General features: G+C 38.2%; 1 protein-coding gene and 1 long non-coding RNA gene across 4 annotated transcripts; both read right to left on the bottom strand.

Annotated features, from left to right (window-relative positions):
* Positions 1–3,725: 3,725 nt before the first annotated feature.
* Positions 3,726–9,209, bottom strand: LOC149106178 (uncharacterized). The gene has a single exon (XM_089297555.1). It carries the CDS (start codon positions 8,610–8,612, stop codon positions 6,567–6,569), a length of 2,046 nt encoding a protein of 681 aa, XP_089153681.1. The 5' UTR covers positions 8,613–9,209; the 3' UTR covers positions 3,726–6,566.
* Positions 9,210–11,038: 1,829 nt separating this feature from the next.
* LOC149106179 (uncharacterized) lies at positions 11,039–16,589 on the bottom strand. Of its 3 annotated transcripts, none has more exons than XR_016209639.1 (4): positions 15,555–16,589; positions 14,413–14,500; positions 12,496–12,593; positions 11,039–12,408 (listed from the first exon to the last, which is right to left on the bottom strand). It is a non-coding gene; the product is annotated as an uncharacterized LOC149106179 (long non-coding RNA). The 3 variants fall into 3 exon arrangements; XR_016209640.1 differs by lacking the exon at positions 15,555–16,589 and having other exon boundaries at positions 11,039–12,187; positions 12,330–12,408; positions 14,413–14,548; XR_016209641.1 differs by lacking the exon at positions 15,555–16,589 and having other exon boundaries at positions 14,348–14,546.
* Positions 16,590–17,389: the final 800 nt, after the last annotated feature.

Genomic DNA, 17,389 nt, shown 5'->3' on the forward strand with positions numbered 1-17,389 from the left:
CTTTACTCTGCCGTTACGTACAGTTTTAGAACTAGATAGGAGTGATTTTATGAAACCTAACAGAAAAATAAAACAAAAACATAATGCTATTGGTTTCCTTCGACAACTACAAGGATAGATTTTCAGCAGTTTTAAACGGCACTCTTCAACTGACACTAAATAGATTTATAAACTTCTATTCGACAAATTACTGCCTACCTAACCGAGCTGTGCGTCAACAACTACAGAAAGATGTAAATTAAACAATACAGAATTACATTTGATAAAATTATCATAATTTTTATCGAAATAAACAATTTGACTGACTTCGAAAACTGTATTTCCTATTTTCTTTCACAATTTAACTGGGACAGCAAAAGTATATCCGACAATAATTTTATCCAGGCTAAAATGGACCCCTATTATTTTCAACCGGACAAACAGCCTTCCCCATGTAAACAGACGATGTCTTCCTAAGCTTACATCATAACTATTACCTGTTGCAGGAAAAAGCACTGATTAAATTTCAATTGAGTATTTAAGAGTGCCTGCCCGTAAAAATCAGACAAATTCTTAATTTCGCGGCAAGGGTCGAAAATTCGATTTCGCTCATATTTTTATGGTAGATAGGCTAGGGCATGACAAAAACTACTGGATAGTTTTTTTGGCAAAATATCCTTTTATTTCAAAGAAATATGCAAATTACCAAATTCCGTTAAGATCGTCATTTGACGCACCATTTTATTAAACAAGTTTGAGACCCTCGGATGCAAAACCACATCATTCTTGCGTCTTCAAAACACTCAAATATGTTTGTGCAATGTTTAAATGTGTACTGGGTTGATTTTAGGAAATGTTGCGTTGTCTTTTTGGGTGCACAATAATTAAATTTCGAAGACATGTATTTCATTCACTTAAAAGTACCTCGTGAATATAATTAATTTTCACCATGTGCGAAACCTTCAAATGGACCAAGCTTCTGGTGGTTGAATTGCAGAAGGATGGTCTACAGATTCCTGTAAAAATTTCTTTGGGCAAATGATTGTGAGCGACGCGAGAGCTTTTCATAGTACGTCAAAAATACAAATATTTGACCATCCGTCGTCAAATTTCAATTTACGGGTTAGACGTATATTTTAGCATGCGCCACATGACTTGACCTATGTTAAGCTGAAATAGACACAGAGCTGATAATTTCGAAATGTTCTAACCTTATTTGCTGTAAAAGGCAGGTCCAAAGCCGATTTGACGTGTTTCTATCACCATTCGTCGCACATAAAGGAGAAGTTTGTTTTTGTTTACATAACGTCCGATGTACATCGCCAACTGTCAACTTATTTAACGGTCGAATACCATGAATCTGTGACCCTCGTTCGACACATATGATCACCACTGCATCTAAGTCAAAAACGGCTAAGTCATTTGTAGATAGTTGCTTGCTTTGCACTACACCAAAATATTACGTTTGATCATCATGGTTTGAATCCTTGCTTGCAGCGGTTCCTTGTTCGTCACGCAATTCTGTCATCCCATTTTAGGGGGTAGGGGTGGGACAATTTCTATCCTGATACGTAAGGCTCCGTAAGGCTTGGAATCACTGGGAGCACGCAATCGTGTTGAGTAGGAAGAGATTAAATTAAGAAATGAAAAGAATGAATAATTTACCATTGCCCCTGTTGTTATCTTTTACTCGACCACCGGTACCTACATGCCCCTGCGTAATACCGTAACGCTAAACTCATACCTAGGTCTTTTCGCGCTATGCAATTATTTTTGGTTTACATGTAATACAGTGGGCTACCCCCGGGGAAATGGGTGGCGACCGCTTAATGGGGCTAGCCGTTTAAATAGAGGTTGGTGTACCTTGAATATTTAATTTTTCACTATCGGGCTATAAATTTCTTGGTGAACATGGAGTCAATTCAATACAATCATGATAGACGCGTGTTTGAATTATCACTCGTCATGCACCTTCAATTTCAGACTCTTATCTGCCATCGCCCTTTCCAAAACAAAGTGTTTAAATTTTGGGTGGCCGCTTAATAGGGGTAAAGACAATAATGAAACCCTTATCGGAATGACCAAATGATGGCCGCGGAGGTAACCGGTCAATAGGTGTTTTATTTACAATATTTTACTGACGATAATTTTGGACTGTATTGACAACAGTCCTCTATTTTCTGTTACATACCAATGCCTCGCCACTAAGCAAACAACTGATACGCCAAACAAAATGGCATGGCCAGGGCTATTTACTCACGTAATTACTAATTAAATTTAGTCTGTTTTTCTCACGAATTAGACTCGTTGTGATTTCCTATTTTTATTTCAGCTAGTTCTTGCTTCATTAATCTATAACTTTTTTATGGCGATTTTCTTAAAATTCTAGTGAGTACAGGTACTAGCTTTATCAGCTGTTGTCTGAAACATCAGAACGTACAACAAACGTGATATGGACCGAGGCCACGTACACTATAGAATATGATTATATAAATATACACATATATTATTATATATATGAAAAAACAGAAGAACAATGATTAAATTGTTTCACTTATGCTGAGAGTACTCTATACAAAATAGATCAAAATGTGCAGCATATGCCGTGACAGCACTGCGTGACGAACAATAACGGCTGTAAGATTGGGCTGCGCCGACACGCTTATCAGCAATGGTCAGCAATCGAGCAAACGCAATATTTTGGCGCAGCGCAAAGCGAGCAACTATCTACAAATGTCTCAGCCGTTTTAGACTTTGATGCAGTGATGTTCATATGCGCAGAAAGATGGTCACGGATTCATAGTATTCGACCAATATTAGGTTGACAGTAGGCGATGTACATCGGACGTTAACCTTGTGTAAACAAAAGCGAACATATGCTTTATGTGCGACGAATGGTGAGAGATCGACTAGAAACACGTCAAATCGGCTTTGGACCTGCCTTTTACAGCAAATAAGGTTAGAACATTTCGAAATTATCAGCTCTGTGTCTATTTCAGCTTAACATAGGTCAAGTCATGTGGCGCATGCTAAAATATACGTCTAACCCGTAAATTGAAATTTGACGACGGATGGTCAAATATTTGCATTTTTGACGTACTTTGAAAAGTTCTCGCGTCGCTCACAATCATTTGCCCAAAGAAATTTTTACAGGAATCTGTAGACCATCCTTCTGCAATTCAACCACCAGAAGCTTGGTCCATTTGAAGGTTTCGCACATGGTGAAAATTAATTATATTCACGAAGTACTTTCAAGTGAATGAAATACATGTCTTCGAAATTTAATTATTGTGCACCCAAAAAGACAACGCAACATTCCCTAAAATCAACCCAGTACACATTTAAACATTGCACAAACATATTTGAGTGTTTTGAAGACGGAAGAACGATGTGGTTTTGCATCCGAGGGTCTCAAACTTGTTTAATAAAATGGTGCGTCAAATGACGATTTTAACGGAATTTGGTAATTTGCATATTTCTTTGAAATAAAAGGATATTTTGCCAAAAAAAACTATCCAGTAGTTTTTGTCATGCCCTAGCCTATCTACCATAAAAATATGAGCGAAATCGAATTTTCGATCCTTGCCGATTTATTTTCCATTTTTATGGACAGGGACTCTTAACACATTTATAACGAGATTTTTGATACGTCTTTAAGTACTGATAAAGAGTTACGTCAAAAACGTGGAATCAGGACTGGCGTATCTACAGAATCTTAAATCTTTCCCATTTCTATCCATCCGTCATTTCTGGTTTGTTCTTATAACCTCATATGGCCTTTAATACGGTAGGAAAGTATTATTTTCAAATTCAATTCCTCTGAAGTGTTTACTTTTTACTGCACATTACAATTTAAAAAAACATATATATCTCGGAAGTAAGCGATATCTTAACGTATCGACTGGTAAGTTTAAGACAGACGTGGTGTATGAGCGAATCCAAAGTGAGATCATTAACAGTTCACTCGGGCCTTAACTGTTCTTCTTGACCGAAACGCGTCCTGCCTGAAATAAGAGAAAACAATTTCTCAGCATCCAGTTACAGAAATATTGCCTATCAATGCGACCAGAAAGTGAAGAAATAATCAGGAACGTTTACGAAACACCTCTATACAACTAAATCGAGTATCGCAATTGAGGGAAAAGAGCTAAAACTAGCGTTACACACAAGACCTATGAGACCAAGCTTGAGAAACTCCAGTAAGACATTACCTTTCTGAAACCTCGATTGTTTTTCATTTGTCCGCGGTAAACACAACCTCTATTAATTTTTTTACGGCTAGCGGCATTGTTATGACTTGTTGTTATTTTAAGAACCAATGAAATAACTCCAGGTTCCGAGAGACAGTGGGCGACTGTGATCCTGAGAATAAATCGCAAGAAAAGATGTCCAGGGCTCTAATAGGCCTATGCCATTATCTTGAAGTTTAAGTCCATGTGAAGTTTGCAAAATTGGTGGTGTTTTATGATGATTTGTCCTTTCATTACTACGAAGAAATAACGATGCTTTATTTTGACGAAATTTTAACTTGGAGGCGATCGAGGAGCTGTGGGGGTTCAGGGGTGCCCTAAATGACTTCAGTCTCCTCGTACTTAAGGTCCGGTAACACGGGCAACATTTTCCTTCAACTTGTCTCGCAACATTGTTGCATTGCAAGTTGGAACACATTGTTGCGCGTATTACCACGTTTGTGACCAACTTGTCTCGCAGCAAAATACAGTGTTGCAAGTCTGCAGAATTCCACAGGTATAATTGCTTAATCGTGTGTGAATAAAGACGGCGCCTTTTTTAACATAATTTAGCATTTCAACGAAGTTGCACTTCGACTTCTTGCCGTCATTTTCTTCTTAAGTTTCCGTGCCAGCGAAGTTCTCTCAGTATGAAGCTCAGTGTCGTTTCAGGTAGCTAGGCGAAAAGTTGTATTTTTGCGACAGTTCTTCCAAGCCTTTTGCCTTTTTTCCTGCTTGTTTTGAAGGGACAAACGAGGTGTCCCAAAGACTATGATAGCCCTCGAAGTCTTTGTACAGGACAAATTTATGACTTTCCGAGAGTTACTGGTCTACTTCGAATTCAGGCTCGCCTTCACCGTCCGCCATGTTTTTTTTTAATTGCCGCACTTCGCGACAGCCAATCACAAGCGTTGAATTCAAATTTGTTGCGAGACAAATTGTAGCTTCAGTGGTAATACGAGCAGCAAAACTAAAATTTGTTGCGGAAAGTAGAACTCAGAGTCTACTTTGCGCAACATATTGCCTCAACTTGCAACACTGTATTTTGCTGCGAGACAAGTTGGTCACAAACGTGGTAATACGCGCAACAATGTGTTCCAACTTGCAATGCAACAATGTTACGAGACAAGTTGAAGGAAAATGTTGCTCTGGCAGGGTGTCTGGAAAACCCGAATAGCAAATAGCGAATAGTCGCGAATAGCGAATAGTACCGAATAGTGCGAATAGTCTCGAATAGTGCGAATAGTGGCGACTAGTCGCGAAAAGTGGCGAATAGTGACGAATAGCCGTCAATAGTCACCGCTTTAGATCTAATATCCAGCGTTAATTAATTGTCCAAACAAGCAAGAGAATTTCAGTGAATTTATTACCTTTTCTTCTCCGGACTCAGGCTAGAGCTGTCCATCGCCGACATTAAGAAAACAGAAAACACAAGGATAACCTAATAAAGACGTATTTACGCTTTTGCAGCGGTTAAAACAGAAGAAATTACGTTTAGAAACACCTTTTGTCCTGATAAGCGTCTGTGCTTTTTGGCGGAAAAATCCCATCCTAAGTTGCCACGAGGTTAACTGCGAGATACTGGTACCCTATTTGTTACTACTTGCCACTATTTGCCACTCGTTACCACTAATTGCCACTATTCGCCACTATTCGAGACTGTTCGCCACTATTCGCACTATTCGTACTATTCGCTATTCGGGACTATTCGCTGTTCGCTATTCGAATCACAAACCTTTACAAAATGAATTTGCATGTATAAACTTAAGGTAACGATCCTCCCATGAAAGTAGCGATTGAATTTCGTGGTTGTTAACAAATGCTGAAAGTGGCGACATTCAAAAAGTAATAACCATTCAAAAGTAGTTACCTCACAATTTAATGTAATTTGACTTGTTATGAGAAACAATGATAGACTGCAAAACAGTCGTATTTTATGCGAAGGCGAGCGACGGTCAATATTCAAACGAAAGGTCCGGAGCGAGTGTAAAAACGGCGAGGGAGAATGGGGAGAGGCGCTTTCTCGCCTCAAACGCCCTAGGGGCGTATGAGGCTCGCGCGCTTCACACGCGAGGATCGCGCTTACAGCACTTCGCGCCCTCCCAAAACGTCCGAAAACGACTGTTTTGCAGTCTAAAAAAATGAAAACAACAGATACAACTTGTAAGCTGAACCAAAATAACCTCATACTATTATTATTATTATTATTATTATTATTTATTATTATTATTATTATTATTATTATTATTATTATTATTATTATTATTATTATTATTATCGTCCTCACGTAATGTTTGCTTAGAGTCCTTAGGGCCGAGACCAAACCATGGTCCTGGGGCACTAGGGGATAGCCAGTTTTTAGCTTGATAGCACCCTCCTCAAAATGTGCGCTGTACCTAGCAAGGTTATCTTTTGTAGTTCACTGATGCTTAATTGGCCGGGAATTCTTCCAAGATAAGTTTCTAGTCCCTTTTTGATAGCTCCAAGTGCTCCAATGATAACTGGTATCGTTTCCGTTCTCATGCCCCACATTCGGCTTGTTTCGATTTCCAAGTCCTTATATTTGGATAGTTTTTCACTGACTTTCACGGATGTGTTTCTGTCTGATGGTACTGCCACGTCAATAAATTTACAGGTTTTCGTTTTGTGGTCTTTAATCACTATATCGGGTCTGTTGGCTGTAATTTTCCTGTCTGTGTGTATTGGCATGTCCCATAATATCGTGACATCCTCGTTTTCGGTAACTGTTTGCGGCTCATGGTCATACCACTTTTCTGATGTCTTTATATTATAGTTGTGACAGACTTTCCAATGTATATACGCGGCTGCTTTATCGTGTCTGTGGGTATATTCTGTTTTCGCAAGTTCAGGACACCCAGACACGATATGGTCAATTGTTTCGTCGTATTTGTTACACATCCTGCATAGGGGGCTAGTACCGTCTTTGATAATGCTGGCCTGGTATGATCTGGTAGCTAGGCTTTGGTCTTGGGCTGCGATTATGAATCCTTCCGTTTCTGCCTTCAGTCCACTGCTTTTGAGCCACTGGTTGGTTTTGTGGTGGTCAACATCTGCCTCCTTTATTCTCTTTGGGTATCTTCCATGTAGGGCTTTGTTCTCCCACTGCTTTGTTAATTTTTCTTGGGTCTTATTTCGTGCCATTTGTTTGGTTCTCTTTGCATATTTGGTGGTTGTTTCTTCTGCTTGTTTATCTGGTATTGTTAGGTCTAGTTCTTGTTTGAATTGTTCTGCTTGCCTTTGTATAGAGTACAATTTCTTTCTGCCATCATGTTCTTGCACTAGTTCGATTAGGGCATCATCAGTGTTCTTTAGGTATGTATCGAGCCCTATCGTGGTTGTTTTGTAGGAGGCTTCTAATTGGATAAGACCCCTACCACCAGCATTTCTTGGGAGGTAGAGTCTGTCTACATCTGCTTTTGTGTGATGCATTTTTGATAGGGTGAGTAGTTTTCTTGTTTTTGTGTCTAACCTCTTGATTTCACTCATCTTCCAGTCGATTATGTTAAAACTGTAGGTCACCACTGGGATAGCTAAGGTGTTGATTGCCTCAAATCTATTGGCAGCATTGAGCTCCGTTTTTAGGACCATCCTCACTCTGCGGTAGTATTCCTTCCTCACTCTTTCTTTCATCTTGGCATGCTGTATACCATCACCTTCATCCACGCCAAGGTATTTATATGTGTTCTCTTGGTCTAGTTCCTTGATACAGGTGTCAATGTCAAGTTGTAAATCGGAAGTTTCTGTCAGCTTTCCTCTTTTGAATGTGGCTTTAGCGCATTTGTCCAGCCCGAATTCCATCTTGATATCATTGCTGAATGTCTTTACAATATTGAGTAGGCCGGTTTGCTGGCTGTCACTTTTTGCATATGTTTTTAGGTCGTCCATATAAAAGAGATGGCTGATTGTTCTACCCTGGGCTTCATATCCATAAGCGGTTGCCTTTAGTAATGAGCTCAGTGGAGCAAGGGCAAGACAGAACAGGAGTGGAGAGAGAGAGTCTCCTTGAAAGATTCCACTTTTGATATTGATAGGCCTTGATGTTATTGACCCTTCAGCGTGGTTGAGGTGTAACGTTGTCTTCCAACATTTCATGCTTTCTGCGATAAAGTTGACAGTCACAGGGCAGATCTTATAGATTTCCATGCACTTTATTATCCACGTGTGAGGTACACTATCAAATGCTTTCTTATAGTCTATCCAGGCTGTGGATAGGTTCTTTTTCTTGGTCTTACAGTCCTCCAGAATCATCTTGTTTATCAGGAGTTGGTCTTTGCATCCGTAGCTCCCTCTCTTACAGCCTTTCTGCTCTGATGGTAGGAGCTGGTGTTCATTCAAGAAAGTGTATGTTCGTTCTGCTATGATGGATGTCAGAATCTTATACATCGTAGGAAGACAAGTAATCGGTCTATAGTTCTTTGGGTTTTTTGTCTCTTCTGTTTTTGGTAGTAGATATGTAATACCTTCAGTAAGCCATTCTGGTGTTTCTTCGGGGTGTTCAATAACCTTTGTGTAAGCTTTTGCTAGGTCTTCATGTAAGCTGACAAGATGTTTAAGCCAGAAATTAGAAACTTTATCCTTTCCAGGTAATTTCCAGTTGCTGCTTTTGTTGATAGCACAGGTGGTCTCTTCGACATTTATTGCTCTCCATGATTGGGCCTTAAGGTCTTTGTGCAGGTCTTCTTGCCCTTTTATCCATGCAGAGTCTTTGTTATGTGATTTTTCTTTCTCCCAGATGTTACTCCAGAAATCCAAAACTTCTTCCGGCTGCGGTGGTTCATCCACACCAATCTTTTTCTTTCCCAGTTCACGGTAGAACTTTTTGCCGTCCTCTTTGAAGATCTTATTTTGCCGAAATGTTTGTTTCTTTTTTCAAATCTCTTTATCCTTTGCGCCTTAGCTTGTATTTGTTGTTTCAATTTTTCTTTGATAATTGGCACATCCCCAGGTTTACATATGTTTTTAGGTCGTCCATATTATTATTATTATTATTATTATTATTATTATTATTATTATTATTATTATTATTATTATTATTATTATACCATAGTAGACTTGCTGAGTTAGTTGCTACAAAGAAGGGCGAAAGTTATGCGACTACCATTTCATGGATCAGGGCAAGAGTATCTTTTGCGCTGCTGAGATCAGCATTACTTTGTTTAAGAGGCTCGCGAGCTCCTAGGAGAGTCCACTTAGAACTGTCGGACATTGATTTAGATATCGAAAAAGGACATGCGAATATTCGTTAAGGCAATTGAGAATGCTATTTCTGGGGAACTCTAGCCGAAGCCACGAACACTGAGCCAAGAAGTGGACCTGCATATAACTACAGTATATTTTTAAAGCAGAGTTTTTGCAATTTTAAATGTGTAGAGTATTTTTTACTATTCTTATTTAAATTGTTTTGACAAATAACAATAGACAAATTTATAAGGGTTGTAAAGAATGTGTAATTTGTAATTCGTTAGTAAGTTAGTTTTTCCCTGACATATATATTGTCCTAAGAATTTTTACAGTTGTAATTTTCTATAAGCCACTAATAAACATTATTATTATTTAAAAAAAAATTATTATTATTATTATTATTATTATTATTATTATTATTTGCTTTAGATGACTGTTATAATTACAAAGGCAATATCTTTCTGTTTGGTGTAACAAGCTGTGCACTGTTCACTTTCAAGATAGTAGATGCAAAAAACAATCTGGGGGCTATTCAGTGTCAAGACTACAGATGTCGTAAACAAGTTGTGTGTTATCTGTTGTCAAGCTCATAGATGTCAAAAACATTAGTTGTGCACTATTCAGTGTCAGGCCTATAGATGTTAAAAACAAGCTGTGCACTATTCAGTTTCATGATAATACATGCCAAAAACAATCTGGGGGCTATTCAGTGTCAAGACTATAGATGTCGTAAACAAGTTGTGTGTTGTTTAGTGTCAAGCATATACATGTTGAAAACATTAGCTGTGCACTATTCAGTGTCAGGCCTATAAATGTTAAAAACAAGCTGTGCACTATTCAGTGTCAAGACTATAGATGTCGTAAACAAGTTGTGTGTTATTTAGTGTCAAGCATATAGATGTTGAAAACATTAGCTGGGCACTATTCAGTGTCAAAACTATAGATGTCGTAAACAAGTTGTGTGTTATTTAGTGTCAAGCATATAGATGTTGAAAACATTAGCTCGGCACTATTCAGTGTCAAGCCTATAGATGTTAAAAGCAAGCTGTGCACTATTAGGAATTCCAGTACAGGGGAATAGGATTAATAGTGTTACATGTACGTGCACGTTTTACATTATGTTCACTAAACTTTACAAAAATTATTCCTTAACTTTAATAAATCAATCCAAAAGTAGCAACCTAAAATTAATGTAATTTCACTTGTTATGACATACAATGAAAATAACAGATACAAACAAGCTGAACCAATAGCACTGATGGGAGGGAATGTGAAATAAATAAGTGTCGTTACATGCAGAACTTTATAGTAACAAGTTTGAGGACGATTTCTCAGAGGTTTGATGTAAGCAATTTCTTATTTGTCTTTCCACGGTTGCCAAAAGCATCACTTTTCAAAATTCCCTGACTTTTCCCTGATAAAAATAAGCTTTCCCTGGCCAAATAAATACAAAATGTCAGATCTAGTTGTGGCTTCTGGCCTCAACATTTCAATTTAGACTCTTAGATTCCCCTGCGTTAGAACGAATTGGGGACAAGAAAGAACTGCCTATCACGCTGTTAATGATTTTAATTCTCTCAGCCAGATAGTACGAGACTCTGCTAATGTAAATATTTTTAAGAGACAGGTTTTTAATTTTTTAACTTAAGTGTTTTATAAATTTCATATTTTTAGTTCTATTAATTAGTATTAATCTTTGAGGTCCTTTTCGAAAACCACATGTGCGTGAGAAAGTTTCCTCAATAAAGATTATTATTATTATTATTATTATTATTATTATTATTATTATTATTAATTTTCCCTGACTTTTTGTGATGATCCCGAGTTCTGTATGGGAACAACCCTGCATTGACTTTCCTTACATCCACCTTCCCTTCGGTAGCATTTTTGTACCATTTAGGTAAACTAATCAGTAGAGGTACATGTATTTCATGAATCTTTACACCCTCAAGAGTTGCTGCTTATAATGATTCCTTACACAGTGATTCTGACTGAAAACAGTTTCCATGACCAAAATATTTCTCCTTATTGACTCTTGGTCATTTTACTACACTTCAGTGACCTCATCTAGTCTGATGCTGTTTCATTTTTTCTCTCTCGTGCCCATACAATGTATCTATTGAATGATGTTTAACACATCACATTGGGCAGTTTTTTGATACCATGATTGTTACATCAACAGATTAAGAGTGGAATAAAATGACCCATCAAAATCTACGTGTTGGAAAGTACTGGAAACAGTCTCAAGCCACCTTAATAGGTGTATAAAGACAATTTTTTACAATAACTGTCTAATTTCTCGCACGCTGATTGGCTCATTTTTATCATCAATAAGAGTACTGATGGATAAACTCTTAATTTATGCAAGCTTTCAAGTTCAACTTTCAGCTGTCAAACTGTCAACTTTTTAACCAATGAGATTTTATGGACTTTTTTAAGTAGCCAGTCAAAAAGTGAGAAAAGCTATTGACAATGTTTACGTCATTTTGAATAATATTCACTTATCTTTGTTTATGGCAAGTTTACAGCGTCTTTTATTCCCAACATTTGACTATTTTGGGGTCTTGTTATTGTAAAAAACAAATTGACGTCAGTTTTTTTAATGTGTCTGTCCTCTTATTGATGATAGATTTTGTCATAACATTGTCAAAGTTTACTGCAGAACCACTCACCTGCAGCTTGTGGTTCCACAGCCACTTTGACAATGTTATGATGCAACGGGAACACCCTGCTTTGTAGTAATATGACTTAATTGGCCAAGACAGGTATGGGGTGAACTGCCGACAAGAAAAATACCCAGAGCCCTGTTGATAATACTAATGACAGATATAAAGGCAAATGGCATAAAAATGTGTTCAAGTGAAATAATTCAGTTCAGGTTTAAGTGAAAAAAAAATATGTCAGTTCACGTACATGTACCTGAAACTGAACATACAAATGTCCTAGTCACTGTCCATCAAAACACCTTTCTTCAGAACTTTCTTTACTTGATTCTTGTCTGTTAAATAAATGGGAAATCTTGGTAAATGAAGATCAAATATCATAAAGCGCTTTGCTTAGGAAACAATAAGCAATTCAATGCTACCTTGTTTGAAAGACTTGACTGTGGCAGTGGTGGCTTCCGGGAATGTACTCTGCAAGTCACAAAACTGTCTGAGATTTGCATCAACTCTTCTTTGTAACCTGCAGTAAAACATAAAGAAATTTCTTTAAGAAACTTTGAAGAAAAGCCTATGTAACAGTATTCATCAAGTGACATGCCTAAAGTTCATGTTTCATTCTTACAAGATTGAGCATCTGGAAAACATAAAAACATAAGCGAAAAGTGAATATTGAATTGCACACAGTGAATAGTGGTGAACAATTTGCAAATAGTGGTAGTAGTCATGGTGGATCATGTGTAATCAAGGCATCTGTCACCCACTATCGATTAATACTATCACCCGATATGTCGACCAACACTCAACCAACATATCGACCGACATCGGCCAACACCAATATCGACTGGCACTCGGCCGATACTTCACTGACACTCGGCCAACACTACACTCATTTGGTTGGCTCTTGTTACTGACTTCTTTCTTCTCTACTCAAATATTAAATAATCTTCTCCAGCCATTTGAGATGGTCTTTCGGTAGCCCTCGTCCGTTTTTGACTTTACATACTGGCAACATTCATCTACCTCAAAGACTGTTTTTTTCAGCTATGCTTGTTGAGACCTCAAGTTGCATTAGATATGTATTCGAAATGACAGCAGTTTGAGCTGCATCCTCGCGCTATCAACATATGAGCATAGACGATAGAGATTCTTCTTTCGCGTCTCCTGTGAGTGCGGAGACGGCTGCTATTTCAGCAAAACAACAGTTAACAATACACTGATACCACCGACAGTCGACCAATACACCTGCGACTGTTGATTGTAACATGTCAGTTGGGGTATTGGCCTAGTGTTGGCCGACATACCAACTGATAGAGTCGACTGTCGTTCTATTAACTTGAACAACATGTCGACCTATACTCAGCCGACTCTCCGTCAACATATCGACTATATATCAGCCAATATGTCGACCGACTGTCAGTCTATATATATCGGCCAATAGTATTGACCGATACTGAACCGACAGATGCCTTAAGTACAAATGATCTGTCATGGTTACAATACCATAGCCCCCTGAACAGCATTACTGGAAAATTAAATAGCACTCCAGTCAGTCTAAGAGGCTTCGCAATTTCCTTGTTAGCCAGTTAGCCTGAACAACTCAACAGTGGTTAGCTTGTGTAAGGGTAACACAGAGTTACCCATGTAATTATTGAGAGCGAACTGCTGTCCACTTAGTACTACATGTATATATTTTAGACTGTAATATAGTTGTAATTCAGGCAAACTGTGACTACTTGGACCATATGCTATAATGATTTTTGCCATTCACTATTTCAGGTCTCCAAACACCCTTCAAGAACTTGTACTTATACAGATTTTTCGAGAATGCTCCAAATGAAAAATACTTTTAACATTAAAATGTCAGTGCTGTTCAATAAGGTACCCCAGAAAAGTAGCAACTGTAATAACCCCTCAAGCAGTTCAATAAAAGGATTTTCAATCAGTTAAGTCATGGTGAGCATCAGTGTTACTTCGAGAGCTCTTTCCCACCCCACCCCTACGTACCTCGCTGTATAACAGTGTATAATGAACAATGCATAAACTATATGCTTCTGATGAGTAGTTCCATGATTGTAAAAGCCCATCCAGAAGCAAAAGAAGCCATCAAAACAACTTTAATGCTGCTTCTACCCCTACCATTTCAGTGATTAATTCAACTCTTTGGTAGAGGGTAGATAAGAATGTAAGAGATAAGTTTATAGTCGCCTGAATTCTGCAGCAGCAATTTGTAAGAACATCTTCACTTCAACTCTTTCCTCCCCAAGATAATCATACCTCTTCTCTCAGTTTTTCTACACTGTAACTGCTGCATTCAGACATGATTTCCTTGCTTTCTTTACCTTTGTCTAACTCCCTGTCCGCACAAAAACGAAACAAACTTCACCATATCTAGCGAGGTACATTAGTTCAAGGATACAGCATGGTTACCTGAAAAATCGACCACAATATCTTCATGTAAACGAACACGAATTGCCCAAGGGAAATAGTACCGGCGGGGAGGCATTTCGCCCTCCAGTACATGATCATCATAAATAGATTTTCACGTTTTACGCTTTTTTCAAAACATTTTCCATGGTGTTGGCACTTCAGAAAAAGTACAAGGAAACTGCAATCTTATTTTCGCACTGGTGCCTCATTTCTGTGCTCTAATTCTTTGTAGTCTCTGTATAAACAGAAAAAGTCAACTCTACTTCTGTCACACGACTAGAAAAGCCCCAAGTAACTGTATCTTTTATGTAAAAAAAAGCGTAGGGCTATTTGTCTATTTCACTTTACTCTTTCCTGTCGTATTCCGTACATCCAATGAGATAATCCATTCCATTCCAATACGTTTCACACAGCATGTCTGAGACAGCTTTGTGTTCATCGACCAATCAAATCATGTCATGCAACAGTGACTGGTGCTCAAAAACATTTCCTTGTTTTCCGAGAAAGCGACGCCAACATGGCTAACATATTTCTTTACAAAATTATTTATCTTTCAAAATGGTAGGATAAACCAGATGTTTTTGTGAATATTGAGTCCAAAACGGCGATGTAATTTCTGGTACAGGAGGGAGTCAACTGGAAGCAACTTCATAGAAACTCATGGAAACGAAAAATTTCGGTAGAGGAAGGGGCCGTGGAAGAGGTGGAAGAGGAAGGAGTAGACCTCCATACATAAACTCAGGAACAGGTAATCTGTTGTAGTTTTAATCTAAATGCATTTGCAAGGACGAGCTGACGGCACTGCAGTCCTCTACTACATCTTCACAAAGCTATTCACCGGATCAGTAAAGCTCTGTGATACCATTACATTTTAATTTCTGTCAGATCTTTTCCGCCTGGTCGAGTCAACCACTGTTTACAACTTCAGCAATTCTCAGTTTAGCCTCTTGATTCGATTTTATAATGAAACGACTGAACTAAAAAACGATGTAAACTAGGAACAGAGTATTACATTCGGATTCACTTCAAGATGTGCCGCAAAAGAATCACATACCTTTGGAAATTAAAGCAATCACTTGTGTTCAGTTAATTATTATTTCGACGGGATCATCTCACTGCTTGGAAGAACTATCAAGGGCATATTCATATTATTTCCTCTTTCTAAGGAACAAGAAATTCTTAAATAGCGAGCAAACATCGTCATGGCCAAAACGGATTAAATTACATTTTACCATTCAAAAGTCACCTGATCTCGCGTGTTTTTTGGGTCGATATCACGAGATATCAAATATCCGACTTCTTCCTACTGTGTCAACACAAAAGTATCGCCCATTAAGGATAGCCCAATCAGGATACTTGGAGAACAGTTATACCAACTTTAATTTTTAGCTTCGTATATGTTGAATTATGCAGTTTATCTAAGTGTCCTGTGATATACAACAGGGCATCAATCTGCTATTTGCTGTAAACATAACTGCACGCTTCAATTACATGCCATAGTTAAATGGCTGTTGTCTTTGCAAATTAAAGCGTGTAGATGCAAGTTCTCATTTGTGAAATGTCATGTACTGAACAGAAGCAACTTTGATCTCAGTGCATGAAGATGGGTAGGCAGATTAAAACAGCTTTCAGCAGAAAAAAAGTAAACGTCTATGGAAAATTTGAGTCTGGCTTGAAATGGAAGCAAAATAAGGTCCAATTCTGAAGGTGACTCTACCTATCGCAAAAAGACTAAACTGGTCAGTACCTCAGTGAGAAGAACACAGCATTGACACTCAGATGTTTATACGCAGTGATTTCATTGCAAAACTCGGAGGTCCTTCCAGAAGAAACGTTTCACTTTTTTCCTGGGTAAGTTCAAAGTAATTTTGTTAGATAGGTCATCTTTATATGCAGCAGCTAAAGTTACAGATCCAATTTCAATTTATAGTATTCTCTATTCAGGCAAATAGTTTATGACACGTGAATGATCTCAGACTTTATGTGCAAACTTTACTAACAAGGGTAAATAACCTAGAAAAGTACTTTGGTCACTTTAAGACCATAAGGAAAGCCTAATACTTATGTTGGATGTTTGTCTGTAATTGTCTTAAAGGTGACCATGGAAGAGCACTTCACGAACCACAACAACTGGGCAGACAAAAAGGCCCTCGTCTTGGCCATCGAAAATAGCAGGAGTTACGATCTACAGAGCCTTCGGAAATGGCTGCGAGTCTTCTTCAGTACCGCCAAAGTTTTGAAATGTTAGTAAAAGCTGAGGATATCAAGGAAGATTGGATGACACTACTTGTTGAGATCTTGGGCAAGATGTGCCACACCCATATGACGCAGAATCTGATTGAGGTGATGTCAATTTGTAAGGGATCCGCCTTTATGTGTACCCACTTGCCAAAGTATATCTTAAATCTCCCAATGATACAGAAGGAAATGGACACTGAATCCGAATTCGGTGTACTTGTGGAATGCTTGGTGACTTTCTTCAAAGAATGGCTTGTTAGATTCCCTTGCTCATTCTCGTCAGATGTTCCCATCGACCACTTTGGTGGAATCCTAAAGGAAATTGATGTGAAAGGAATCGAGGAGTTTAGGAAAGAGGTAGAAACCCTTTTGGTAAAAAGACGCGAACTCGTTAAGGAAGAAAAGAAAATGGCACAGGCACAGTGATTCTGACTAAAAACAGTTTCCATGACCAAAATATTTCTCCTCATTGACTCTTGGTCATTTTACTACACTTCAATGACCTCGTCTAGTCTGATGCTGTTTCGTTTTTTCTCTCTCGTGCCCATACAATGTATCTATTGAATGATGTTTAACACATCACACTGGGCAGTTTTTTGATACCATGATTGTCACATCAACAGATTAAGAGTGGAATAAAATGACCCATCA

This window comes from Orbicella faveolata, unplaced genomic scaffold (genome assembly GCF_042242905.1).
Source record: "Orbicella faveolata isolate gen_17 unplaced genomic scaffold, um_ofav_v1 contig_3, whole genome shotgun sequence".
Classification (NCBI taxonomy): domain Eukaryota; kingdom Metazoa; phylum Cnidaria; class Anthozoa; order Scleractinia; family Merulinidae; genus Orbicella; species Orbicella faveolata.

Bases quoted from the DNA above. Each gene is read 5' to 3' on its own strand.
- LOC149106178 (XM_089297555.1), bottom strand. From the start codon at position 8,612: ATGTATAAGATTCTGACATCCATCATAGCAGAACGAACATACACTTTC.